At 36.3% G+C, this 26985-nt stretch overlaps 2 protein-coding genes and 1 long non-coding RNA gene across 13 annotated transcripts in view; 1 reads left to right on the top strand and 2 right to left on the bottom strand.

The window, feature by feature from the left end:
• The window catches only part of LOC128018282 (fibroblast growth factor receptor 1-A), an 88987-nt gene extending 85241 nt beyond the window's left edge, over positions 1-3746 (top strand). The window contains exons 10-13 of one of the 2 annotated variants that reach the window (XM_052603703.1): positions 2021-2098; positions 2291-2395; positions 2563-2619; positions 3547-3746. In XM_052603703.1, coding sequence (XP_052459663.1) covers positions 2021-2048 — 28 coding nt within the window. In that variant the 3' untranslated portion in view covers positions 2049-2098; positions 2291-2395; positions 2563-2619; positions 3547-3746. The remainder of the gene's footprint in view (positions 1-2020; positions 2099-2290; positions 2396-2562; positions 2620-3546) is intronic. The other variant, XM_052603702.1, reaches the window with a different exon arrangement.
• Positions 3747-8493: 4747 nt separating this feature from the next.
• Positions 8494-9319, bottom strand: LOC128018275 (uncharacterized). Its single transcript, XR_008184796.1, has 3 exons — positions 9257-9319; positions 8715-8899; positions 8494-8647 (listed from the first exon to the last, which is right to left on the bottom strand). It is a non-coding gene; the product is annotated as an uncharacterized LOC128018275 (long non-coding RNA).
• A 6606-nt stretch (positions 9320-15925) lies between these two features.
• Positions 15926-26196, bottom strand: LOC128018261 (Golgi membrane protein 1). 10 transcript variants are annotated; one of them, XM_052603674.1, is made up of 12 exons: positions 26061-26196; positions 24903-25073; positions 24636-24815; positions 21601-21655; positions 21408-21510; positions 21209-21314; positions 20922-21102; positions 19057-19185; positions 18815-18981; positions 18665-18724; positions 18409-18634; positions 15926-17351 (listed from the first exon to the last, which is right to left on the bottom strand). In XM_052603674.1, exons 2-12 carry the CDS (start codon positions 25032-25034, stop codon positions 17230-17232), a joined length of 1461 nt encoding a protein of 486 aa, XP_052459634.1. In that variant the 5' UTR covers positions 25035-25073; positions 26061-26196; the 3' UTR covers positions 15926-17229. The 10 variants fall into 10 exon arrangements, with proteins under 10 accessions (XP_052459634.1, XP_052459630.1, XP_052459629.1 ...); XM_052603670.1 differs by having other exon boundaries at positions 18409-18544; positions 18605-18981; XM_052603669.1 differs by having other exon boundaries at positions 18665-18981.
• Positions 26197-26985: the final 789 nt, after the last annotated feature.

Here is a 26985-nt window from a genome sequence, read left to right as displayed (position 1 = left end):
GTCATCGGACAGAGTTAAGTCATAACGCCGTTTAACAAATTTTGGCGTCTTCATAAGCGCATTCTATATATAACGTCTATTTAAATTGTTCAGATGAGCAAATCACGAGGTTTTCTTGCATGATTAGCATTTTAATTGTTTGGTCAGACGGTTCATATATTGATCTATATATTCACGTTCATAAATCGGGGATTAAACGTGGAATTTATCTTTTGTATGCTAAATATGTAAACAATATGTGCACAGTACCTATAACTGCGCTTTACATTTTGCAAGATTGACATGCTAAATGGCTAACTGACCCGGTTTACTCTCATCAATTTTGTTAAGATAAGATATGTACCAGTTCATTGCGTTTACGAACGACATGTATCCGTTTAATCAACTCGACATGTATACCGGTTTAGTCCTTTCGTTCACGAATGAGAGCTCTCGATCTCTGAGACTCATATGAAACTCGCTCATTGTGGATGACAACTCTGAAAAATTCTTCATGAATGAGTGTAAACTGAGAACGATTCGTTCGCCTAGAAGATTCATTCAAAAAAACGATTCTTTCACGAACGACATGCCACTACAACAACGCACGGTCTTCGCCGCTAGTGGAGGCAGCATCGAACTGCGCCACGGCTGAAAAAGCGAGAGAGGTTTACTGTGCTGAGAACTGGAGCACGGCTGCGATCCAGCATTATAAGAGAGCCCGGTCCTGGTGAGAAAATCGTGTTGTCGAGTGAGGCGAGCTCAAGGATTTGCACGAGCTTTTGGCCACAACGTGTGGCTTGGCGAGAAGAGCAGCTGACGCGATGACGCTTGTTGGTGTTCGGCGGATAGATATCTTCGTCGGAAGGAAGATTGGGCCTGTGATAAGATGACGGACAGAGCGAACCGAATGCTGACAAACGGTCTATGCCGAAAAACTGTCGTGGGACAGGAGGTAGGAAGACTGGATATATATACGCTTGCGTGCTATTTAAGATTATTAGCTAAACGAGATGAACCTGTGCCAAATTGGATGATTATCTGATCGTGCTTCTCCCGAACTTTGTTAATAAAACCACATTTGTGCAAGCAGCGTATTACGACCTATTATTACGTTTTAAAATCAAGCGCCCTCTAGCGGCCGTATTACGACAGTCTCGTTTGTCGGGTGTGGTCATCAAATGACCTTTGACTGTCGTTACCATCGTTACCACCCACAAAAAGGAGGCGTGACCCAACATCTTACCAAGCGTCCTTCCCTTACGAAAATTAACCATGGTTTTACTACAAATTAAACCAAAAAACCATGGTTACTATAGTTTAACCATGGTAACCACAAATTAACCATGGTTTTGCTATATTAACCATAGTTTAACCACGGTATATGTAGTAAATCTGTGGTTAGACAAATGGGAGTCAATACGCCAAAAAACCATGGGTTACTACAGTTTTACTATAATAAAACCATGGTTATTTTTCGTAAGGGTTGTCCAGGTGTGTAAACAATTTTATTTTATGGTTTATTTTTTAAGGTACTGTTCTGATTGTCTGCAATTAATGTCAAAGTAAGTGCAGTTTGACGTTTTCTTTACAAATATGTTGTGAATGCCAGTGAACGAATGTGTGGCAATCGCAACGAATGTGAAATGACCAGTGACCACAACACTTACCATATTTTTTTTTTACCATGATAACTTTCTTACTGTGGTATTTGTAGTTAAAAAAACATTAACCACAATGCCATGCCTTTAATACATTTTTGTAATGTAATAGTAATTCAGTGTTTTTTTCAGTTTTGCAGTTTCTTCCTATCACATACATCTCGAGCTCCTACAACAACATTCAGCGTCCAGCAGCTCTTTATGAAGCTCTCTCTCTCTCTCTCTGTCTCTGTCTCTCTCTCTCTCATTTTCCTTTCCTATTTTTCTGAACTGTAATTCATAAATAAGTCACACATATTTTTCTTTCTTTCTTTCTCTTGTTCATATTGGCATATTTTCCCAGCTCAGAATCAGATTTTGATCAGTTCTTGTATTAACAGGGAACTTGAACTCGAAGCTCAATGCTGAACTTGAAGAAGTTTCCAGTGAAGATGAAGTCCTTCAAAGGTTCGACACAGGTAATGTTGAAGATATGTAGTTATAACTGATTTACTTTAATTAATTTATCCTTACTTTATGTTAATAACCTTCCTTATAGTCCTTCCTTTCAAATATTTTGTTCACAGATCATTTCTAACACACTGTCTAAACATGTATGTATTAAAACAACAACAACAACTTTTTATTTTTTCTTTATTTCACCTGAAAAGGAAGACCATGGGCCTGTCAAACCTTGTTTGTGGAGAGGGATGAATTTGACCATCTTGTGTGTTTACGGAGAAGACCAAAAGCTGCTAAGGCAGATATTTCCAGAGGTACGTCTGTGTTGATCTGAGCACCTCGACAGAACTTTACTGCAGTTACATTTTGCACCGAATTTTATGTTTTTTACTTTTTTAAATACCTCACGACCCCATCAGTACAAACCCCGTGCTACGTCAAACTATTAATTCATATGATATTGTACAAGCATACTCTCCAGCTTTTCCTCCTGCTGTCATTGACCATCACCTCAGCTCTCATGCAAACTGTGCCCATTGTAAGTAATCAGAGCGTTATATCCTAAAGTTTATATTGAGTCCACTGTATTCTTTATTAGCACAGTCTTAACCCGTTCTAACAGTACATGATATCTGTCCACACCTCACAGTCTGCCTTTATTTCCATGTTGATTTTAATTGAACACATCTGTCTAAAAGCAAGTCAAGAAATGCTGTGTAACTTGTCATGTGACACATCAGGGGCCGGTTGCGTAAACATAGCTATTATGTTAAGACTGTGAACAACTAGCAGTTAACCAAGAGATAATCAGTCTCATATTTCTTAGTAAAATTGGACCAATCTATGTTTTTGTAACTGACTTTAAACAATTAGGACCAGTCTAGAGTAAATCAAATTATATGGCTAGTAAATCAAATTATATGGCTAACTTTTTTAAGATTAGTTTAAGCAGTTTATGCAACCGGCCCCAGGTCTTTAATTTATTTGACCAAATTAGATCAATTAAATGTGTTTTCAACAAGAACAAGAACTATAATGACTATTTTAGCATCGCTACCAACAAATTATAAAGTTCTGTTTATTATTATACACGCTGCAGTTATGTTGTCTTTAACCACTAGCCCGCTGCGAGGGGGAAGTTGTGTCTTAGTGGTTAGAAAGTTTGACTCTTAACCATAAGGTTGTTGGTTTGAGTCGCGGCCCGGCAATACGACTTTTTTTGCCCCAGAAGCAAGGCTTCCAGGGCTGCCTCCAACTGCTCCCCGGGCACCGCAACATAAATGATCCCCACTGCTCCGTGTGTGTGTGTTCACTGCTGTGTGTGTGTACTTTTGATGGGTTAAATGCAGAACATGAATTCTGAGTATGGGTCACCATACTTGGCTGTATGTCACGTCACTTTCATTTGTTGTCAATGTTTTAATTACTCATCATGTGATAAATTCAATTTTTTCCTGTCTTGCAGGATTTCTCACAGATTACTGAGTCCTTCTCCATCAGCTCTCCACAATAGCAGCCCTTCCAAAAGCATCCACATCACTATCTCTTGTGTGGCACATCTGCTCTCAGTCGTTAGCACGTCTACTTGTATTATTTCTCCTCTAGTCAACACTCCCATCTCTACTGTGAACACTCCTGTCACTATCACTATCACCATCCCACCTACTGTATTCTGTATGCCATATATATGTGTGTGTGTGTGTGTGTGTGTGTGTGTGTGACCTTTAAGTTCATTTAATGATAGAAATGCATTTTCCAGCTGAAAATGATTTATAAAATATAATTGTTATTAACCGTATTAGTTTGTCTTGCATATATTCACAACAGAAGCGATCAGTGATTACAGGAGATTAAGAGGTAATCATGTGAAATATTAGTCTTAACAATATTTTTCTAATTAGTTAATCACTTTTAAATGGAAGAAAATAACATGATTTCAGCTGGTGCCTTGCAAGTCCTGGTTTGTAAAAATATTATTTGTCATTTTATAAACTTCTCTGCAAACAAATTGACAATTTTTATTTATTTATTCATTTTTTGTATTTTATATATTTTTTTTATATTAACCAATTTAGTTTTAAAGGGGCTTTCTATTACATAATTCTGTCTGTACCTATTAGTTACTTAATCAATAAGTAATTTTTAATATTGTTATATTTCACAATAATATATTATTTTTTATAATAACTGCTTTTTTGTTTTTATTTCTTCATAGTGACAAACTAGAGAGAAAGAATGGTGTTATTGGCATTGTTTGTCTGAAAAGTTTGACATATCAATAAACACTGATATGGAAATTACTACAAATTTTTATGAATGTGTTTTTTAAATTGTATTTATTTATTTATTTTTATTATTATTTTCCTTTTTTTTCTGTAGTTCAACTGAGAGCTAAAAATTGCAAGATTGTAAATACATCTCCAAAAAACACACAAGTGATTAAATGTATACATTTAATACACTATAAATATATAAATATAATATTATTATTTTTTATACAGTATATGCAAAAATGTTGAGCTTAAATATTGTACATTAATATGAGGGTAAATGTGTATAATGGGAAATATGAGGCCCTTGTTTGAAAATAAATAACTGTAATCAACAAATCCATTGCTGAATCAGGTTTACCCCACAATGCAAATCCGTCCTTTTAGTTGTATATTTAGAGGGTGAAAATACACCACAAGAACCCGGAAAAGCCGGTCATGAATGGCCGTATATGGACAAGTAAGTGTGTCGCTTCTGCTCAACTGGATTTTCATTGGCTTTGAAGTCCACTTGGCACTCGAGGACTCGCTGTGATTGGACTTTCTTTTAGCCCAAATTAAAAAACGTTTAACGTTGCAAAGTAAATTTTGCTGTTATTATTACGTCAATAATACCTTCAGTTAACAATGGTGCATTGCTATATTTTGTGAAATTACCTCTTTACCGAGATCCTAACCTTAAACCTGAACATAACTTAATTGAACTACAATAAACAGCGCCATGACTTTCACTTTCCATCGATAGAATGGCTAAGGCTTATGGGCAATGTAGTTTCAAATGTTTCATAATGAAAGTGTGAAAAATACTTCTTTTTTTAACAAAGGGATATCTAAGCATGTTGATTGTGCAAAGTTCGATGACATATGTGAGAGGCAGGCTGAATCTTTTTATTTTACTAAGAGTACTTTTATAAACACATGTATAGCACTTTTCTATGAATGTTTGAAAGCTGTGCCAAACATTATTTAGTAAACATAGCATAATTAGTTGTCCTACCAATTTTCTTTTTGAAACTATAATCAGATTTTGATTTACAGCCATTTGAAATGTTAATTGTTTTGCTCTTCAAGGGGACTCTACTGGGCCCCTGGGGATGGAAGGGCAGGAAAAAAATGCACAGCTCTATTCTCATCATTGGCAACAAACTGTTGAGACACATTTTGTAGGTTGTCTTTTCAAAAGCATACCATTATGTAAGTTGGAAGTCATACTTATCTTAGAATTAAGACACCAGAAAATCAACATAAGTGCCCATTTGGAAAGAGCTCAAATTATTTCATAAGATCAAGAGCAATATTACAGTGCTAATAGTAAACAAAGACAACAAATACACATTCTGACACTTCATCACACAAGGCCAATGTTTCATTCAGTAAGACAATGTGTGACAGTGTGCAGTTTATGGTTCCATACAATTCATGCAATTTAAAGAATCATAATATAAAATACCTAATTCATAAATCTCTGTAAAGAATGTCTCTTTTTTTTTGTCCTGCTCAGGAGCTAGACATCAGTAATGTGCATGATCATTTTCATTATAATACAGGACAGTATTCCTTGATTCATCTCCCTTAGTTGTGCATGAAGTCCATGCAGTCTAATGCAGCTTTCTGCCAGCTCTTCATCTAACTGAATTTCATTAATATGACTAAATGTTCAAGTCTTAATCAAAACAACCATGGTGATTATATGTGTTGTTTACAAAATTAAATGGTGTATCTACCAAAAACCATCTCTAGTACAGAATGTTCACCATACTTTATTATCCAACACCATACGCAATATTTTACTAGGATGCAGCATAAAGACAGATAAAGTAGCATATTAAGACAAATTATATTCAAGTCAAATAAAAATGGGTTACATAAAAACCATATTATTTTAATCAGATGAAGAAACCCAGATGAAGGCATGGTGAAATGTCTTGAGCACCAAAGAATCACGTCCAGTTTCCTTCTCATCATCAGAGCTCTCCTGGTTTTCTTCAAATCCATGTCTCTATCATGATCTTCTTCAATGTCATAAACAATTTGCAACTGTTATCCAGCACAACTGATGAACAAGTCATGTGACCAATTCAAATCAAATCATTTTATTATCACAATACCATGAATGCAAGTATACAGGTGGTGAAATGCTTTTGTGCAAACTGCAGCATGACAAGTACTGAATATATTTGCAACACATTTACAGTATTAAAAATGTAAACCGTATACATAAGAGCTCAAAACAGGTAGAAAATATAGTGCAATACTATACTAAACAGAGAGAACAAAATGAAAACATTAAACAGCAATCACTGTATACTGTAGATACAGTATTGTTCAAAATAATAGCAGTACAATGTGACTAACCAGAATAATCAAGGTTTTTCGTATATTTTTTTATTGCTACGTGGCAAACAAGTTACCAGTAGGTTCAGTAGATTCTCAGAAAACAAATGAGACCCAGCATTCATGATATGCACGCTCTTAAGGCTGTGCAATTGGGCAATTAGTTGAATTAGTTGAAAGGGGTGTGTTCAAAAAAATAGCAGTGTGGCATTCAATCACTGAGGTCATCAATTTTGTGAAGAAACAGGTGTGAATCAGGTGGCCCCTATTTAAGGATGAAGCCAACACTTGTTGAACATGCATTTGAAAGCTGAGGAAAATGGGTCGTTCAAGACATTGTTCAGAAGAACAGCGTACTTTGATTAAAAAGTTGATTAGAGAGGGGAAAACCTATAAAGAGGTGCAAAAAATGATAGGCTGTTCAGCTAAAATGATCTCCAATGCCTTAAAATGGAGAGCAAAACCAGAGAGACGTGGAAGAAAACGGAAGACAACCATCAAAATGGATAGAAGAATAACCAGAATGGCAAAGGCTCAGCCAATGATCACCTCCAGGATGATCAAAGACAGTCTGGAGTTACCTGTAAGTACTGTGACAGTTAGAAGACGTCTGTGTGAAGCTAATCTATTTTCAAGAATCCCCCGCAAAGTCCCTCTGTTAAAAAAAAGGCATGTGCAGAAGAGGTTACAATTTGCCAAAGAACACATCAACTGGCCTAAAGAGAAATGGAGGAACATTTTGTGAACTGATGAGAGTAAAATTGTTCTTTTTGGGTCCAAGGGCCACAGGCAGTTTGTGAGACGACCCCCAAACTCTGAATTCAAGCCACAGTACACAGTGAAGACAGTGAAGCATGGAGGTGCAAGCATCATGATATGGGCATGTTTCTCCTACTATGGTGTTGGGCCTATTTATCGCATACCAGGGATCATGGATCAGTTTGCATATGTTAAAATACTTGAAGAGGTCATGTTGCCCTATGCTGAAGAGGACATGCCCTTGAAATGGTTGTTTCAACAAGACAATGACCCAAAACACACTAGTAAACGGGCAAAGTCTTGGTTCCAAACCAACAAAATTAATGTTATGGAGTGGCCAGCCCAATCTCCAGACCTTAATCCAATTGAGAACTTGTGGGGTGATATCAAAAATGCTGTTTCTGAAGCAAAACCAAGAAATGTGAATGAATTGTGGAATGTTGTTAAAGAATCATGGAGTGGAATAACAGCTGAGAGGTGCCACAAGTTGGTTGACTCCATGCCACACAGATGTCAAGCAGTTTTAAAAAACTGTGGTCATACAACTAAATATTAGTTTAGTGATTCACAGGATTGCTAAATCCCAGAAAAAAAAAATGTTTGTACAAAATAGTTTTGAGTTTGTACAGTCAAAGGTAGACACTGCTATTTTTTTGAACACACCCCTTTCAACTAATTGCCCAATTGCACAGCCTTAAGAGCGTGCATATCATGAATGCTGGGTCTTGTTTGTTTTCTGACAATCTACTGAACCTACTGGTAACTTGTTTGCCACGTAGCAATAAAAAATATACTAAAAACCTTGATTATTCTGGTTAGTCACATTGTACTGCTATTATTTTGAACAATACTGTATACCTCTGCCCACTGCTCCGGGTGTGAGAACAAATTCTGAGTATGGGTCACCATACTTGGCTGAATGTCACGTCACTTTCACTTTCAGTACAGTATGAATTAGTGCAAACAGAATATCAGGTTGCAGAATAATAGTGAGTCAGAGTCCAGTCAGTGTAGCTGATAGAGTGTGTGTGTGTGGTGTTACTGGTACGAGTTCAGTTCAGTCTGATTGGAACTTGTCTTGCAGTCTGCTGGTGCTGGTTCTGTGATAATGTCTGTCTGATGGTAACGGTGAGAGCAATCCATGGCTCGTGTGGCTGGAGTCTCTGACGGTCCTCAACAAAAGAAAAACCTTGCGTAGATGTCCTGGAGAGACAAGATCATTGTGTCAATTATATATTATTATTATTTAGAATTGTTGTATTGGACATACCATTGATTCCTGTTGAAGGTTGTTGGAGGTATGGGCTCTCAGTTGTGAAGTTTCTTTTATGGCCGTAACATCTGTGCAGTCACACAGCTGTTTGGGAATTCAGTCTTCACAGTTTCAGGCTGCAGCGCTGCATTTGGTGACCATTGACTCCTCCATCTCTGGCCTCAGACCCGCTTCTCTTTAGTCTGGAGTGAAGACAAATGTTCTCAGTACCAGCATTCCTTCTACTGCAGTCTTTCTGTACAAGTAGAAAATAATAAAAGCAGTCATAACAAATCAGTAATGTATTGAAAACTCATACGAAGTTGTACATATGAAGACTTCAGATGCAAAGGCATCTAAGTTCCACCTGAAATTTTCTTCTAAAATTCTTCTTAGAAGAACATTTCATACAGAACTTAGAGGCTTTTGCATCTGAAGTCTTCATATACAACACATCTCGTTCTTCATTTCTCCATCAACCGACTTCATCCTCCTTCAAAAACTATAAGTCCATAAGAAAAATAGTTTTGGTGAATACAGGTGCTGGTGTCAGTACTCACCATATTCAGTCATTTTCTGCCCAAATTCCAGAAATGATGCCCTGATGATTTGTTCATTCTAGGGCTTATAAAAAGATGTATATGTGAACAATGATAATTGCTGACTTGAATAGAGATCAACATCATATGCTGTACTAATGCATTGCTTGAATACAGACACATCAATGGGGATGAGCACCTTTTTACTCTTTTCTGTTTGGGCGCAATAGAGACATGTTTATTCCTCATCCCCAACAGGACTGATGTTGTTTGTGTTTTTGCTCTTCAGCTGTAAAACAAAAATATGTCTATTAACCCCATGTTTAATTACTATTGCTGGTTAAACATATGAATTAAGACAGATATAATTAAGTTAATTCACCAAAAGATTCAGGTTAGAGGATTAAATTAGTATTGATTACAATTTTCTACAAACCTTTCTTGGAGAGGGCTGATCATGAAAAGAACTTGCTGAGCCTCACTAGTAGACGTTCAGTTGATAAACTGAAAGAGGCCAGCATGCATCCATCCGCTCGGTTTGTACCTTACAACAGAGCAAGAGAGAATGTGTGAGTGAGGGGAGAGAGTAAAGGACTATGAATGAAGAGAAACAAGCAAAGAAAGGCAGAATCTTGCGTTTGAGTTTAACAAAATGAGAGGGAAGAAAGCTGTATCTTCAAGCTATATTATTCTCAATTATTTTCTACACTATAACATGCAGCAGGATTGTTGTAAGCAGTTTAAAGACCTCTTCATACCAAGGATGAGTCCATTCTGCAACTATTTAACATTTAATGACACAGAGGAACAACATCAGTGGAATATACTTTCCAGCTGATGAACATTAAACAGCCAATCAAAATGCACATTTAAAAAGCTTGATCATTTAAAGTGGCAGACAACAACGTCGCTGCAGTGTTTATAATAATAAACATAACTTTATCATTGGTTGATGTTGGTGTGAATGCTAAAATAGTTATTGTAGTTACTATTCTTGGTGTGAACAGCCTTAAATTATCTAATTTGGCCAAATTAACTGAAGATCTGATGTGTCACATGACAAGTTACACAGCATTTCCTGACTTGCTTTTAGACAGATGTGTGTACTGTACTTTTCAACTTGAATAATGTTGTATCATGTGATTTATAGTGATGCTATGGGTGTACTCACTTCTGTTACTGTCACTTTGTTTGACTAATACACTGGAAGCAATATTGATGTGACATACTGATACAATTCTTAACAGCTAAGTAGTATGGGTTTAAAACAGGATATGTAGTAAAAAAAGTTCTATGAACATGCCCTCTGTAAAGGGGTGAAGGATCAGAAGGATCAGATTTTTGTTTGTTCCCGGTGAGGATGGAGATGAGATATAATCTCTGTCTTTAGTTTCTCTGCTGCACGTGCATGTAAGCAACCAAGTGAATGCAGAGTGAAGCAGCCAAGCGAAAAAAAGTTTTTTTACCGTATATATGCAAATGTTTGCAGTATGATCATGTATGTTCAATTTTATTTCATTTTTTTTATTGTATTTATTTTACATGTTTGAAATAAAGTTGTACTGGCTTTCCAATGCTGTTGCTGTTGATAATAGGCGTAAGCAAGTGTAGAACGCGTACAAACAGAGTCCATGCAGACGGATGTAGATGCATAACAAATGTATTTCTTTATTACTTGAGCTCCATTAAACATGATCTCAAACTTCTTGTGTCCTATCCTTGTTAGAATCCTCCTTGCAAGCTTCTCTGCCTTGTGCTCAAAAACTGTGTGCTTCCCAATTACCAACACACACACACACACACACACTTGATGATCAGGACAGGTGCTTTTTTTTTAATATATTTTTTATTTTTTTATTCCGAAGCAATATTTTCATCAGTGTTCTAGCAGCTTTAACATACTTAAATCTACATATTTCTATTTCTATACATATCAGTACGATTTGTGTGCGTGTGTGTGTGTTAGTGTAACTGGGTGAGGGAGTGGAAATATATGAATAAAGGGGCATGTAGGGAAGTACAACAGACTTAACCAGAAAAAAAATAAATAAATAAAAATAAATATATATATATATATATATATATATATATATATATATATATATATATATACACACACACACACACACACACACACACACACACACACACATAACAATAGCAATAGTACTACTACTAATAATAATGATGATAAATCCAATTAATAAGTATGACAAATGGTAATAATAGTATTAGCAGTAGTAGTAATGATAAATATTTATTAACAAATATTTCTTCCAGAATGAGGGGGAGGTTAAAGGATCAGGAAAAGGACAAATAAAATAATAGTAGTAGTAATAATAATAATAATAATAATAATAATAATAATAATAATAATAATCCTGACACAGCCATTGAAAGTAATGATAATAGTAGTAGTTGTAATAATAATAATAATATTGATACAACTATTAATGATAAGGTATTGTAAAGCTGCCTCTGACATCCCTCATGGCCATGGCATATGATAGACCCCCGCCAGCGTCAAGTTGCAAGGGGTTATCAAGGTGAGGTGCTTCGGGGCCCAGGGTCACTAAATCCAAACCCATTCCCAGCCGTCCCAGACATGCCACGCTTACCCTGTCTTGTGTATTTTTTTTTATTTATTTTTTTATGAATATGGCTGCTTTCATTGTTATACTCATGATATGATTGTGAACTATTGCGTAATGCATTTAAAAAAGTATGGCGTGCAACATGGAGCCAGCCCAGTGCAAAGCCCAAGCTGCCACGCCCACACCACACTTACCCTATGTGAGTTTTTTTCGGGGGCTTTTTTTATGGTCCAAATGACTGTGTGTGCATCTCATCTCAAATGTGATGTATTAAAACAGCGAGACAAGTGCTGAGCCAGCCGGAGACGAGAAATCCCAGGTTAAAAAGTACAAGCTGGAGGGCGAAAGCCCAAGGACCCCGGCCCACATCACACCCACCCACAGCTAATCAGAACCACACATGGTAGGGACCAGTATGCCACAGCCAGCCCGGGTCCAGAAGCAGCAAGAGAGAGAGAGAGCGAGAGAGAGAGAGACGGAAAGAGAAATTTAAATATAATCCTATGAGTATTTTTTTTATATATTTGATATATATATTTAATAGTTGGTGTTGTTACCTCTTCCTGACCTCCCTCCCCCCAATCATGTGTGAATATTGATGGTGTATCATTGAAGATGGCTCCAGACAAAGAAGGTCAGTGGATTCATGACTGTTAGGAGTTAAAGAGAGATAGTTCTAGTATACTATTTTGAGTTGAGGTAGACAAGTTTTCCATGGAGATGTACTCTATTAGTACATTTTTCCAAGTTGTAATGTGTATGGTTTTCCCTGATTTCCAGTTCATGAGGATAGTTTTCTTGGCGATTGTTAAAGCTACTAGGAGTAATTGACTGTTTGTACTGTTTAAATTGATTATGGATAAGTCACCTAATATACAGAGGGAGGGGGACAGCGGGGTGTGACATCCCATAAATATGGAAAGTGAGTTAGTAACATTTTCCCAGAATTTTTTAACTAAGGTGCAATCCCAAATAGCTTGTAAATAGGTGTCTGGAGTGTTTTGTGTGCAATGTGAGCATGTTTCTGCAGTAAAACCCATTTTAAATAATTTCTGCCCAGTAAGGTGAGATCTATGAAGTACTTTATACTTTATAAGTTGTAAGTTTTTTGTCATGAAGTAGATAATTTTACAGATTTGTGTCCAGAAAGCGGCATGGGAAGTAATGGATAAGTCCGATTCCCATTTAGCACTGGGTAAGCTTAATGTATTGTCTGATTTGGATATTATTTTATATATTTTGGAGAGTAGTTCTTTTGGGGAGGTTATATTAATTAGCTCTGAGATTGGAGGAGGAAGGTCTAGATTAATTGTGTGAGTGTCAATTTTTGATTGAATAGATGATTTTATTTGTAAGTATTCCAAAAAACAATTACTCCCAATGGCCTATTTCTGGACCAAGTGGGAAAATGGTGCCAAGTTGAAGTTGTTATTAGGGAGGATGTGTTGAAGTTGTGTGATGCCCTTATCTACCCATGTTTGCAAGTTGAGTGGCTTCTTGTTAACTATGAAATCTGGGTTATTCCAAATCGGGGTGTATTTAGATGGTGCAAGAGGTGTGTTTGTGATTTGATGAAATTTCCACCAGGCTGTCAGAGCTGCGGCTATTGTTGGTTTTTTAAAACAGTGATGCTTTTTGATTGTCTAATTATAGAAATGTAAATCTGAAATGTTAATGTCCTTACAAACTGACTGTTCCACATCTAGCCATGTGCTTTCTGATGGGTAAGGATGAATCCATTTATATATATAGGAGTTGATTGTCCAAAAAGTAGTGGTATAAATGTGGAGCTTCAAGTCCTCCTTGTGTTTTTGGTTTCTGTAGTGTAGATAATTTAATTCTTGGGGTCTTATTTTTCCAGTAGAATTTAGTGATGATTGAATCTAGTGATTTAAACCAGGTGAGGGTGGGTAGTGCTGGAATCATTGTAAATAAATAGTTTAATTTAGGGAGTAAAGTCATTTTAATTACTGATATTCTGCCCATAATGTATAGTGGTAAATTCATCCAGCGAAGAAGGTCATAATTTATTGTTTTAAGTAATGGAGAAAAGTTAAGTCCAAAAAGCTCAGACAGCCTGGGGGAAACATTAATGCCTAAGTATGTCATATAGTTGGTGCACAAAGGAATAGGTGGTGTTTGGGATGTCACATCCAAGCTGTTGGAGTGTAATGAAAGCACGGCCGATTTACTCCAGTTGATCGAGTATTCAGAGATATTTGAGAATGAATCAATGAGTTTAATTGTTTCTTGTAATGATGATTGGGGGTCTTGTTAATATAGTAATATATCATCAGCGTAAAGACTAATTTTGTGGTGCATGTTTAGTGTTTGAATTCCCCCGTTGTAGTGTGAAGATATGTAATGTTAGTCCATTGGTGATAACAGTGGCTGAAGGTGATGTATACCGAATTTTGATCCAATTTATGAATGACTCCCCAAAACCAAACCTCTCTAATGTGGAAAACAGGAATTTCCAATTGACCCTATCAAAAGCTTTTTCTGCATCGAGAGTAACTATGATGGTTTTGGTTTTTTGAGTTGATGAATAATGCATTAAGTTAAAAAGTCTGCGTGTGTTGGACGAAAGTCTACCTTTGATGAAACCGGTTTGATCTGGATGGATTATAGATGGTGTGACTTTTTCTATTCTATGTGCTAGTGCTTTGGCAATGATTTTAATGTCTACATTGATTAGGGAAATCAGATGATAACTTGACGGTGATGTTGGGTCTTTATTTGGTTTAAGAAGGAGTGGAATAGTGGCCATATTATCTGGGAGTTTTGATTTTTGTTTTGATTCAGTAATCATACGGATGAAAAGTGGCGATAAAACACCAATAAAAACGAGTCTTTTTTAACTAATTAAATTAAGATAAATGTTAAATTAAGATGGGTATTTGGCAATAACGAAATTAACATAAAGGCTCCACCAGATTTGGGATATCAGGTGGGTTGCGGCCTGATCCGACCTCAGGAGAAGAAGGTGGCAGCTATCCTCTCTGTGCCACGGCCAACCTCTAAAACACAGGTACAGGCCTTTTTGGGGTTGGCCGGATATTATCGGTGCTTCATCTCTAACTTCTCCCCTGACAGACCTGACCAGGAAGGGGCAGCCGGAGAAAGTCGTGTGGAACTCCAGAACAGAAGCAGCGTTTCTCAAGATCAAGGCCGCCCTGATGACGGAACCGGTCCTCCGTGACCCCAAAATTGAAGGAACACCTCCCCCTTTGCCTTTTAGATGTGGCTCATGTTTATAACCGTAATCTTGGGGGGGTAGACTCGTTTAAAATAATGCAATCATCAGGTTTTAGCCAGGTTTCTGTCAAACAGAGCACATCTAGATTATTATCAGTGATCATATTATTTACAAAAGTGCTTTTGTAGAAAGGGACCTGATATTCAACAAGCCAAGCTTAATCATTTTTTTTTAATCCGCATTGCATCTGTTTTTTATTTGTTGAACCTCAAATAAGTTGTTATCTTAAATTGGTTTTGGATGTTTTTTGTTTTTGTATTTTATGGTTCAGGGAACAGACAGTCTCTAGTGTGATATCTAGGTGAAAGAGTCTCTATGTGCTGAGTATTAACTGACCTCTGTGACGGGAGGCAGCCAGCAGACGGTCGGTTTAGCCAGTCTGTCTGTTTCCTGACCTGGGCCCCAGTTAGTCAAGTGCAAACTCTAAGACTATGTGCCATATTTCTAGTGAGAAGAGCGGCACCACCCCAGGAGGGATGAAGACCATCTCTTTTCAACAGGTAAGGTCTGTCCCAAAAGCTTGTCCAATTGTCTATGAAACCTATGTTATTCTGCGGGCACCACTTAGACATCCAGCCATTGAGTGATGACAATCTGCTATGCATCTCATCACCACGGTAAGCAGAGAGGGAACCAGAGTATATTATGGTGTCTGACATCGTGCTTGCAAGTTCACACACCTTTTTAATGTTATTTTTTATGCAACTCTGACTGCATGTCCACCAGAGCTGTTGCCAGTGAATTAAATGTTAATTTCTCTACCATAAGATACCATAATAGCCAGTCATCACTCATCTACATTGTTTACCCATTAAATGCACACAATAGGCAGGAGAGCAACTTTTCGAGTTTAGTGAGAAACCCATTTATACAAAAAAAAAAAAAAAAAATACAGTTCCCAACAAGACAAGTTAAAAATAAATTTAAATGCAATTCTTACATAAACATAAGTCAATTTTACAGCATATGAAGGACTGGATTGCACTGTCAAATGAGTGATAAGTGTCTTTCAGTCTAATATTCCTATGCATTTTTTTTTTAGCTAATTGTTGAGACATTAAAACAAAACAAAACCATTAAGACCATATAAAGTAGCTTTTGTAGCAGACACTGTTGCTTTTGTTCAAGAACAAAAAATATTTCATTTAAAGGGGTCATATGAAGCTACGTGCACTTTTACAAGTTGTTTGAACTGAAATGTGAGTTGGCAGTGTGTGTACACAACTACCCTAAAATTCTAAGAATTTTTCACCCCTGGCCCCTCCTATGATAGTTTGATTAACAGTAGCGTTTCAGCACAGACTGGACTGGTGTCTTACTTTAGCTCCACCCTGAGTGAGCTGTCATCAGTCCAGCATGGTTTCACCACAGAGCATATGTAGACAAGAATGACTCCTGAGCGATTGAGGTGTTCTGTTGTTGGATGTAATAATGAACACAGCAGCTAATTTACTCCCCACATCTGAGCCGCTGAAGACGCAGTGGATTACATTTGTTTCTGAAAGGAATGCTTCCCCAATCTACATAAATGTGTCTATGTTTGCACAAATCATTCATGATCCAGCTTCACCTACAGAAGAATTTTTTTTTTTTAATAATCTTTGCTAATTGCCTTTCCTAATAAGTTGCCAATTGTCAAGTTTCACAATGAATAAGGCTAAAATAAACAGTGCCTCAGAGAGCAGCTTGGAAGAGAGGGGCGGGGTCAGCAGAGATCATTAACATTTAAAGGAAAATTATACAAAACTGTGTGCTCTAAAAAGAGCTGTTTTTGACAGGGTAAAAAGGTGTTTTTTTACACTACCATTGAGAAATTGTAACTAAATTAGAAAAGAGAATGGGTACCCTATGACCCCTTTAAGAAGGAAAATTCACCATGATGCATTGATTTAAAGGCTCAATGTCATAAGAGTAGTAGTTACATTCAAGTTCAACCTAAAACCAGTAATAGAAAAATTATGATTTCAGCATGTCTGTTCTGGTAAGACAGATGATACACATATTCTTCTTTACACAGTAGTGCATAAATCATCCAGAACAAATCACTCTTTACAGCAGGTGTCTTCTCCACCTGTTGGGGAGGTTCCGAACAGTCACTAATGAGAATCTGTGCCGGTCTTTAGCTGGAAGAATTGTTGCTGTCAATTCCACATCTCTGCAAGCTCTGCCTGCTTCTCATCCTCAGATTCTGGTTGGTTTTCATCGTCACCATTGTAATTTGCCACATCATCCACTAGATCTTGACCAACACCTTGATTTTCATCTGTAAAAATGCAGAAAACCCTTTATAATAATTATATAATTAATATATATGTATATATATATATATATATATGTGTGGTGGGCCGTTATCGTGAGACTCTTATCGGGTGATAAGAAAAACTATCGCCGTTAATCTATTATCAAAGTTGGGTTGGGAGCTGGGTCTATACTAAGCAAGCTATGATGACTTTCACCTTGAGATTTTATATAACCGCCTGGCCGAGACCAGCCTAAAAAGATGCTCAGGACAGTTGACGGGCCACTGCTGCGCATCGTCACGAAAGCTTATCTTTTTCACGTGTTTTTAAGCCTTACAGCTTGTCGACTTAAACATTAAAGCATCCAAACAGAAGACGCGGAAAAGCTGAACAGAGTAGCTGGTTACTCTCGCGCTGTGTTAGGTGCGCACGAGAGAGAGAGCCGCGTATCACGGACAGCGACACTGAACCGAGCTCTCTTCTGCGAAGTTCTCCTCGAAGTCCCTCCTGCACCCGAACTAACAAATACAAATCCCAGTTTGAACAAACAAAAAGATGTGAAAGAGCCCAATTCAGTACCGCAGTTTTCTGGTGTTCAGGGCTCACGCAGAGAAAGTTGTCTCAAAACACTTGAACATCGAATTTGCTTATTTTTGCTCTTGTGCCGACAAATACATACAAAATATATCAAAATATCCACCTTGGAAATTATGCTCGAAAAAAATGGCAGGTAATTCTTAATTGAAAGTAAACAGTTGGGGAAAAAAAATGGGATGTGTGTTATATTGGATGCATTCATCGTCTCTTAAAGTGACCGCGCCTAATTTAGCTACTGGCTGCTGTAATGTTAATCCAAGAAAATGAAAAATCACTCACTGAATCTCACATATTCTGAATGTCTTCAGCAGAATTCGAATGAGCCATTTTAATCTAGATTGATCTCTAGATTAATTTCAAGATCACAGTGAGATTAATCTAGATTAAAAAAAGTAATCTATGCCCACCACTAATATATGTGTGTATATATATGTCAGAATTATATCATGTATATTTCAAATTCTGCATGATATTGAAGAGGACCTTTAATCTTGGACAGCTGTTTTTCAATCTCGCCCTCATCCTCATACATAATGGCACCTTCCTTCCCACCTGCAGCATCTTCATCTTTCCTGTCCTCAATGTTGACATCTTCCTCTCTCTCACCTCCAATCCCCAAGTCTTCTTCCTTTGGGTCTCCAATCCCAATGTCATCTTTCTTTTGGTCTCCAATCCCCAGGTCTTCTTCCTTTGGGTCTCCAATCCCCAGGTCTTCTTCCTTTTGGTCTCCAATCCCCAGGTCTTCTTTCTTTGGGTCTCTAATCCCCTTGTCATCTTCCTTTGGGTCTTTAATCGCCAGGTCTTCTTCCTTTGGGTCTCCAATCACTGTGTCATCTTTCTTTGGGTCTCCAATCCCCGTGTCATCTTTCTTTGGGTCTTCAATCCCCAGGTCTTCTTCCTTTGGGTCTCCAATCACTGTGTCATCTTTCTTTGGGTCTCTAATCCCCTTGTCATCTTTCTTTGGGTCTCCAATCGCCAGGTCTTCTTCCTTTGGGTCTCCAATCCCAATGTCTTCTTCCTTTGGGTTTAAAACCCCTGCTTTATCCTTTACAGTATCTGTATGAAGAAAGGGATAATTTGTAATGCGTGTGTGTGTAGCTTTGATGGCTAACATTTTTTTGTTACCCCTACCTGCAGCCTTTAAAGCCTTTGCTTTAACATCCACCACTGCTTCAGCAACTTCTTCATTGGCTGGTTTCTTAAGAGTCTCATTCTTATTGGCAAGTTTAGAGGAGGGGATGGGCTGTAAAATTACAGCACCTTAGAGGAGCAGATAAATGTAGTTTAAACACATGGAGAATTTTGTTTCTTCCTGTTCAAGCCAAGAGTGATAACTATAACTATAATAGCATCCATACTTTAAGTTAATCTCATCTGCTGCTTTAAATATTTGTGCTCTATAAAGTCGGGTAGACTGTCATTGTTTTTAGCTGAAAATGTTTGTGCTGAAAGTGATTCCTCTGTGTTTTTACTGTAGTAGTTGTGGTGTGGACTTTGGTCAGTTTTACTTAAAACAAATGACAGACTATAAACCTAAAGTCAACGAGGGGCTGCCACTAGGGTGCAAATTGTATTTTATCCAGAGGTTGCATGTCATGACTTAACGGATGTGGCGACAGATCTTTTCTTCCATACTGTGATGTATAGGGGTGAAACAATATTCAGACCAAACCGAAAACGGTGATACACTACCCATGATACAGCACGTATCACATTACTCTTGGTAAGTACCATGGTCCGCCTCAGCCCCCACAGTAGTGGCCCTATTGAGATGGACCCCACTTGCACCACGGCTCATCTCAAATCTGACAATACGTGTAGAATATGGTTTGTTGAAAATATCAATGCATAAAACAGACCTAGTGGCTTCCCACATTACAACAGCAATGATAAAAAATGTCGAATGTCAATTGAAACATTCAAGCAAACAATTAGTGCTTGAGAACTCGGAAACTCATTCGTAGTGCGTGCACACACAGAGCGCCTTGCCAGAAAATGTAAATGCAGACTAATAGATTATATATATATATATATATATATATATATATATATATATATATATATATCTCAAAATCACCCAAACACTGTGGGAATTCTCACTCCAAATTTAACTCAAAAGTTGGCAGCCCTGTCTCATCCCTTCTCCGCTTCCATTTTTAAGCACACATAAAAACTACAAATCTTTTAGTTTACCAATAGGGCACGCTGATGACATTTTATTCTTTTATAGTAACATGTGTCATAGCCTACGGGTCAATAGGTATCATTCTCGTACAGTCTGCATGCATGTCCCACCCGAGTTATCATTTCCATGTCGCAGTGTGATTTGCAACGATCTTACAGGTTTGCTAAAATCGTGCAGTGTGTGGAAGGCTTTAAGTGAATGTAAACAGTTATGAAAGTCAGTATTAGTGTACTGAATTAATGTTAAACACCTGAAATTATTATTTTATTTGTATTTTTGCTTGATTGTATTTATTTGTGCTGTTGCATTTAGTATGATTTACTATTTTCATTATTTTTATTTGACCATAAGTCCTTTTTTCCCTGAACCGAACTGTGAGCAATCTGAACCGTTACACTCCTACTGAAGTACTGTAAATCCAAGTGTAACAGATAATCAGAATCTAATTAAATGCTATATTTTGAGGTGTGGAGTGAACGTAAGCTTGCAGGAATGGGGTTTAAGCAGACAAAATGATTAGAAAAGTCAGGCTTACGTTTTTAGAAAGAAGTCATTTCACCAGAAGATCTGAGTTACGATATTTTGATTAAACATTACAATGTCAAAAAAAAAAGAAAACATATGCATGGATAAATCGTTCAAGATAAGATTAATAACATGCATGTGCTACATTCATGAAAACCTAATATCATTGGTTTGTTGAGGAGAGCTTTGCTTTTAATCGTCTGAGTGATCTGACTTTCACTGAATAAGGGACACAAGCCATTAATCAACCACCTAGAAACCACAAAGAAGATTTGGCAACTCATACCTTTCTCATCCTTTTCCACTAATAACTTATTGGTTTGGACGTGAGCATCATTTTTAGACTGTGAACCCACATCTGGTTTGCCTTTTGGAGATTCTGCCACATTTTTATCAGAATGGTTTGTAGTGGGGAAATCAGATTTGGCTTTTGAAACAGAGACTTTCCCTTCGGAACCATCAGCATTCTGTAAAGGACAGAGTTTGTGTAAGTGGAAAGGGGGGAAGAAACACCAAAAGATAAGGATCATTATAAAGGAGCCATTTTAGGCCTCTTTTTCCCCTTAACCGTACCTGTAGAGCAACCTTTTCTGATGTCTTTTGCTTTTCCAGTTTGGCAGCTGCAATTTTTGCATTGCATTCGTCTTTCGTGGCCTCAATTTGTTTGTTGCACTGAGTCCTGTACAATCCCACCCCACACAGCCATTATCATACTGATCAAGGACTATAATGTATTTTATATTGTAGATTAGAGCATTCAGAATTAACCTACATTTCACTGGTGGCTTTCTTATTAAGTGTGTCCATGTTACTTTGACAGGATTTCAGCTCACTCTGACTTTTATTAACATCCTCCATTATGGACTTCATGCGGTCTAGAAACGGAAAATAAACAGTAATGTGAAGGAAAGGTGATATGCATCACAGAGCACATATAAAAGGACAAATATGAGGTAGACACTTACTCTTCATGTCCTGCATTGTTTTAATACTGGAGGAAATATTGAGCTTCAGTTTATCCTATGACAGAAAAATGAGTTTTAGAACCAAAAATAGACACCTAGTGTATCCAGTATGACAATTTTGTCCATCAAATCCTAGTCACATGCCTTCCTAAAGAGGAAATTTGGGTATAATATTGGGTATACATAGACAGTAGGGGTGTAACAGTCCACAAACATGACGGTTCAGTTCGTATGTTGCGGTTTGGCATGGTTTTGGTACAGCAGGACGGAAAACTAAACATAAAATAACTTTTTTTATATTTAACAAATATTACATCAGATTCTGCTTTAAACTGTTGGTGAAATAATAATTTACACAATGGCTGTCATAACTTGTTTCATAACAGAATTATTTAATTAAGACTCACAAACTGGTAAAGTAATATAATCAGTATATAGTCTAACATTTAGCTAAATGCTCTTCTCTAGACTTCATTTCTCTAGCGAACTAATGTGTTGCGGACACTGACGACTTGTCTGAGGTAAATTAAATGCTGCGTGGCTGTTTACAAGCCGTTTTATTCATGAGTTTCCACAGTTGAAACATTGATTGAACAATTACATGAGGCGTGAAAGGTTTATTCATGTTTATTTCACGTTAAAACTAGTAAGTTAGTAAAGAGGAAGGGACGATCGCACTGCCGTTTGAACTGAGGTGTTTATACAGTGATCGCTCGTGGCACATCAAAGAGCTTCAAAACGGCATTTATTGTTTGGATTTCCTAAAAAAATTGACATAATTTGAAAGAAGATGAGACTTTGTTTAGTTATGGAAAACAAAACTAGAGAACGTTTGAATGCTGTAATATAAAATAGGGGTTGTGAAACAATGGTATACAGTTTTTTGTTTATCAAAACAATTGTGAGCCTGCCTACAACCAGCATTTTTGGGAATCATAGAATATATGCCTAACTACCTACATTTTTTGGCATCAAAACCTGGTGATGCTCATGTTACATTACTGTTACATAACCCTATATCACCATCTAGCGTCCCAATTTGTACAAATGAAGGATCTGTTAATGGCAATTTTAGCAATAATTTTAACCCCAAAGGCTAGATGATTTTGTCACTAAAATTCTTTCACTGTGAAGTGCTTTAAATTGGATCATTAGATACCGGGGGGTGGCTTTGTTGCATCACATGTGTGTCACTTTCCTCACAGCTTTGGTTTGCAATCTCCCAGAATAAAACTTGCTCTGAATGTAATAAGCCACTAATTTTAAAAGTGATTTCCAGCACTGAAAAAGTCATGCAAATAAAAACATAATAAAAATGAAAAAAATCTCATAACCCCATAGACATTTTTATAATGAATATAACTTTTTTTCTAGTTATGCTCATGTAGAAATTAAAATCTTTTTAATCCTTAAATGGACAGTTTAACCGGAATGACAATTCGGTCTTCATTTACTCATTTACTAAATTGTGACCGAACTGGCGAGGATTTATTTCCTCTGTTGAAAATAGATGATATCTTCTTTTGTGTTCAGCAGAAGAAAGAAACCAAGGCTGCACATATTTGATTAACATACACAAAAACAGTAATACTGTAAAAAAATAAAATAAAAAAAATAATAATCATTACCTGTTTTAATTTATTTTAAAATGTAATTTATTCCTATTATGCAAAGCTCAATCTTCATCATTCCTCCAGTCTTCAGTGTCACATGATCCTTCAGAAATCATTTGAATACGCTGATTTGAATTTATAAATTATTAATGATGCTTGATTATTAATAATTGTCCTTATTCAGCTTTGCGTCACAGGATTAAATACTTTTTATGCATTTATTTCATTTATTTACTTTAAATGTTCAGTTGTTGTCAACATTTTATAGTATCTGCAAAATGTTAATTATTTTACCAAAATAAGAGGGTCATATAAAATGTATGTTATTTTGGCTGCACTGTCTATATACACACAACCGTTCAAAAGTTTGGGATCAGACTGATTTTTTTACAGGAGATTCTTATGGTCATCAAGCCTGCATTTGTTTGATCAAAAATACAGGATAAAATTAATATTGTGGAATATTATGATTAAAAATATTGTTTTTCTATTTTAATAAACATTGAACTGTAATTTCTTCCTGTGATCAAAGCTGTATTTTCAGCATCATTACTCCAGTCTTCAGTGTCACATGATCTTCAGAAATCATTCTATGATATGATGATTTTATTGTCAGTGCTGGAAACTGTTGTGCTGCTTAATAATTTTATGGAACCTGTGATACTTTCTTCAGGATTCTTTGATGAATAAAAAGAAAAAAAGAAGAGCATTTATTTACACTACAACAATATACACTACAGTTCAGTTCAAATAATTTTTATTCTTTCTTTTTTTGAAAAAAATTAAAACTTTTATTCGGCAAGGATGTGTTAAATTGTTAAGAAGTAATAGCAAAGATTTATATTGTTAGAAAAGATTGATATTTTATATAAATGCTGTTCTTTTAAACGTTTTATTCCTCAAACAATCCTGAAAAAAGATTTGCAAGCACAACTGTTGTCAACATTGATAATTCTGATAATAAATCAGCATTATAAGAATGATTTCTGAAGGATCATGTGACACTTTATACTGGAGTAGTGGCTGGTGGAAATTCAGCTTTGCATCACAGAAATAAATTATATTTTAAAGGATATTTAAATAGAAACCATTACTTAATATTATAATAACGTTTTGCAAGATTACTGTTTTTTTTCTGTATATTTGATCGAATAAATGCAGCCTTGATGAGCAGAAGAGACTACTTTAAAAAAAGTCTTACTGATCTCAAACTTTTGAATGGCAGTGTGTGTGTGTGTGTGTGTGTATATACACACACACACACACACACACACACACATATATATATATATATATATATATATATTAACATTAAAAAATCATACTTATTCCAAACATTTGACTATTGAATATATTGTAATAAAAATAATTAGTTTCTTAAATCACGACCAGAAAGTGAGTGTAAGAGGGGTGCTTTCATACTCTTTCGTGTTTCCAGGTGATGAGAGTGTTCTCCTGCTGTCTCTGGTGTGTTTCCTCCATTAACTCCATCTGATCCTTCTGGCGGCGTATCTCGTCCATGGCCTTCAGCTTGCTCTGCTGCTCTTGGTCTCTGTCTGCAGCCAGCTCCCTCATGTCACCCTTCATCTCCAATATCCTGCTCTGGAGAACAACACACATCCAATCACAGATAACAGCCACACACACCACCGCTTGCCACAGACTCCATCTAAACACAGAGTGTCAAACCTGCAGCTCGCTGATTTTTGAGTTTGAGACCCAGTAGTTGAAGCCGAGGAGCAGGACGCAGGAGATGAGAGCCGCCATCATCAAAGCCGGGGAGCGACCGCCACGCCGAACATTTCCGAGTGCACCCATCATGATCAGTCACAGTCCCACAAACACCTTAAAAATGGCTTTCTGAAAAAGAAAGCATAAACTTCATATACAGTTGCTGGTCATATAATTAGAATATCATCAAAAAGTTGATTTATTTCACTAATTCTACTCAAAAAGTGAAAGTTGTATATTATATTCATTCATTACACACAGACTGATAGATTTCAAATGTTTATTTCTTTTATGGTAATTTTGATGATTATAAATTATATTTTTTATATTTAATATTTAAAATTAATATTTAAAATTGAACAGAAAATAAAAATTTTGATAGACATACTGATAAATAAAGAATGTATAGCCTGAATGCACTGTAAGTCGCTTTGGATAAAAGCATCTGCAAAATGCATAGGCCTAAATGTAAAAGTAAAAATATAAAGTCTAAAAATAAAAAAGTTTTTAATTTGTTTTTCCTGGCTATTATTTAATATTTAAGGGTTTAAAATGTGAAACCCTAAAAAAAAAAAAAAAAAAAAAATATATTATTATTATTTCCTCAAAAAAAAACATGTTTTTCTATTGTTGTTTTTCCGTGTGTGTCATCAAAACCTGCTAAACCACCCAAATCTCCAGAGAACAGCGAATCTCCAGAGTACAGCGAGCGCTAGTGCACACGATGCACACCAGGAACAAGTGGAGGAAACCCGAGTGTAATTAACAGTGACTGTGCAAATAATCATGTTCAACAGAGACTTTACACGTTACAACTGTAACTGTTGTGCCTTTCAAATTAAAATAATAATAATAATAATAATAATATTATTATATATATATATATATATATATATATATATATATATATTGTACGAACGATTAAAAGTATGAGAAAATGAGAAAGTATTACTGTTATAATAATACAAGCAAGCCACACATTTAAAAGGTAAATCTATTTAGTACGAAACTGCTTTTGTTCTGGTAGCTTGCTAATACCGCTAATGTTGCTATAATCTTCACGCTTTCCTCTTTATTTCAGATAAATGTTGTATATTAGTGTCGAATTGTTCTTACCGGAGTTAAATGTACCAGGTGTAGTCAAGAAGAAGGATGGCCTGTGGACACTTATTGATATTCGACGGATTCTTCCGGGTTTACGGTTTAATCGGTTTCCGCGTTTGTTATTTCCAGCTGTGAAAACGATCCGCCGCAGATTCGTCATTTCTGCAAACATGTGCAACAAGTCCATTACAATAAAGCGTTCTCACTAACGTTACGTGATATTGGAATAATTTGTTAAAAAGAAAATACTAGATTTTATAACCTGTAACGGCAGGAGTACGTTTATTATTATTAATAATTAACAATTAACACGGCCTAATAATAATAATAATAATAATAATAAAAAGGTTTGGTCGTTGGTTTTGGATTCGAACTCGTCTGAAAGAACTGCAGTCATTTGCAAATTTGACTGAGTTACGTGAGATCTGGTGGTCCTTGATTTCCAAAGAATGAACTATTTTCCGTTTACAATGGGATGGGATCGTGTTAACTACACTGTAAAAAAAAAACATGGAAAAAAACGAGCAAATGCATGGCAGCTCAGGGTGCCAAACGTTTGCCATTAATGAAAATAACGGTAAAACCTCATGAACTGAAGTAACATGCTTACACAGCAACAGGAAAAAAAGAACATTGACCATACAGTACTATAAAATGTTTAAAACGTAATCTGAAATAACATATTTTGTCTGTATAATTGCAAATACATGCATAGACCATAAAATGTAATGGCATTATTTGACTGTAAGTTCACGTAACATGTTTAAACCCTTATTTAATAAAACATGTTTTAACTGTAAATGTAAAAACTTGGTGCAGCAGTTGTTTAACTAAACATGATTTGAATGTAGATATAAATGACATGTTGACAACATTACTTTATAAAGCATGTTTTGACTGTAAACTGAAATCATGTTTTGATCATTATTTAACAGTT

This window comes from Carassius gibelio, chromosome A8 (genome assembly GCF_023724105.1).
Source record: "Carassius gibelio isolate Cgi1373 ecotype wild population from Czech Republic chromosome A8, carGib1.2-hapl.c, whole genome shotgun sequence".
In the NCBI taxonomy this organism is placed as follows: Eukaryota; Metazoa; Chordata; class Actinopteri; order Cypriniformes; family Cyprinidae; genus Carassius; species Carassius gibelio.
Note: the sequence above shows the minus strand (reverse complement) of the source record. Positions and strands in the feature narration are given on the sequence as shown.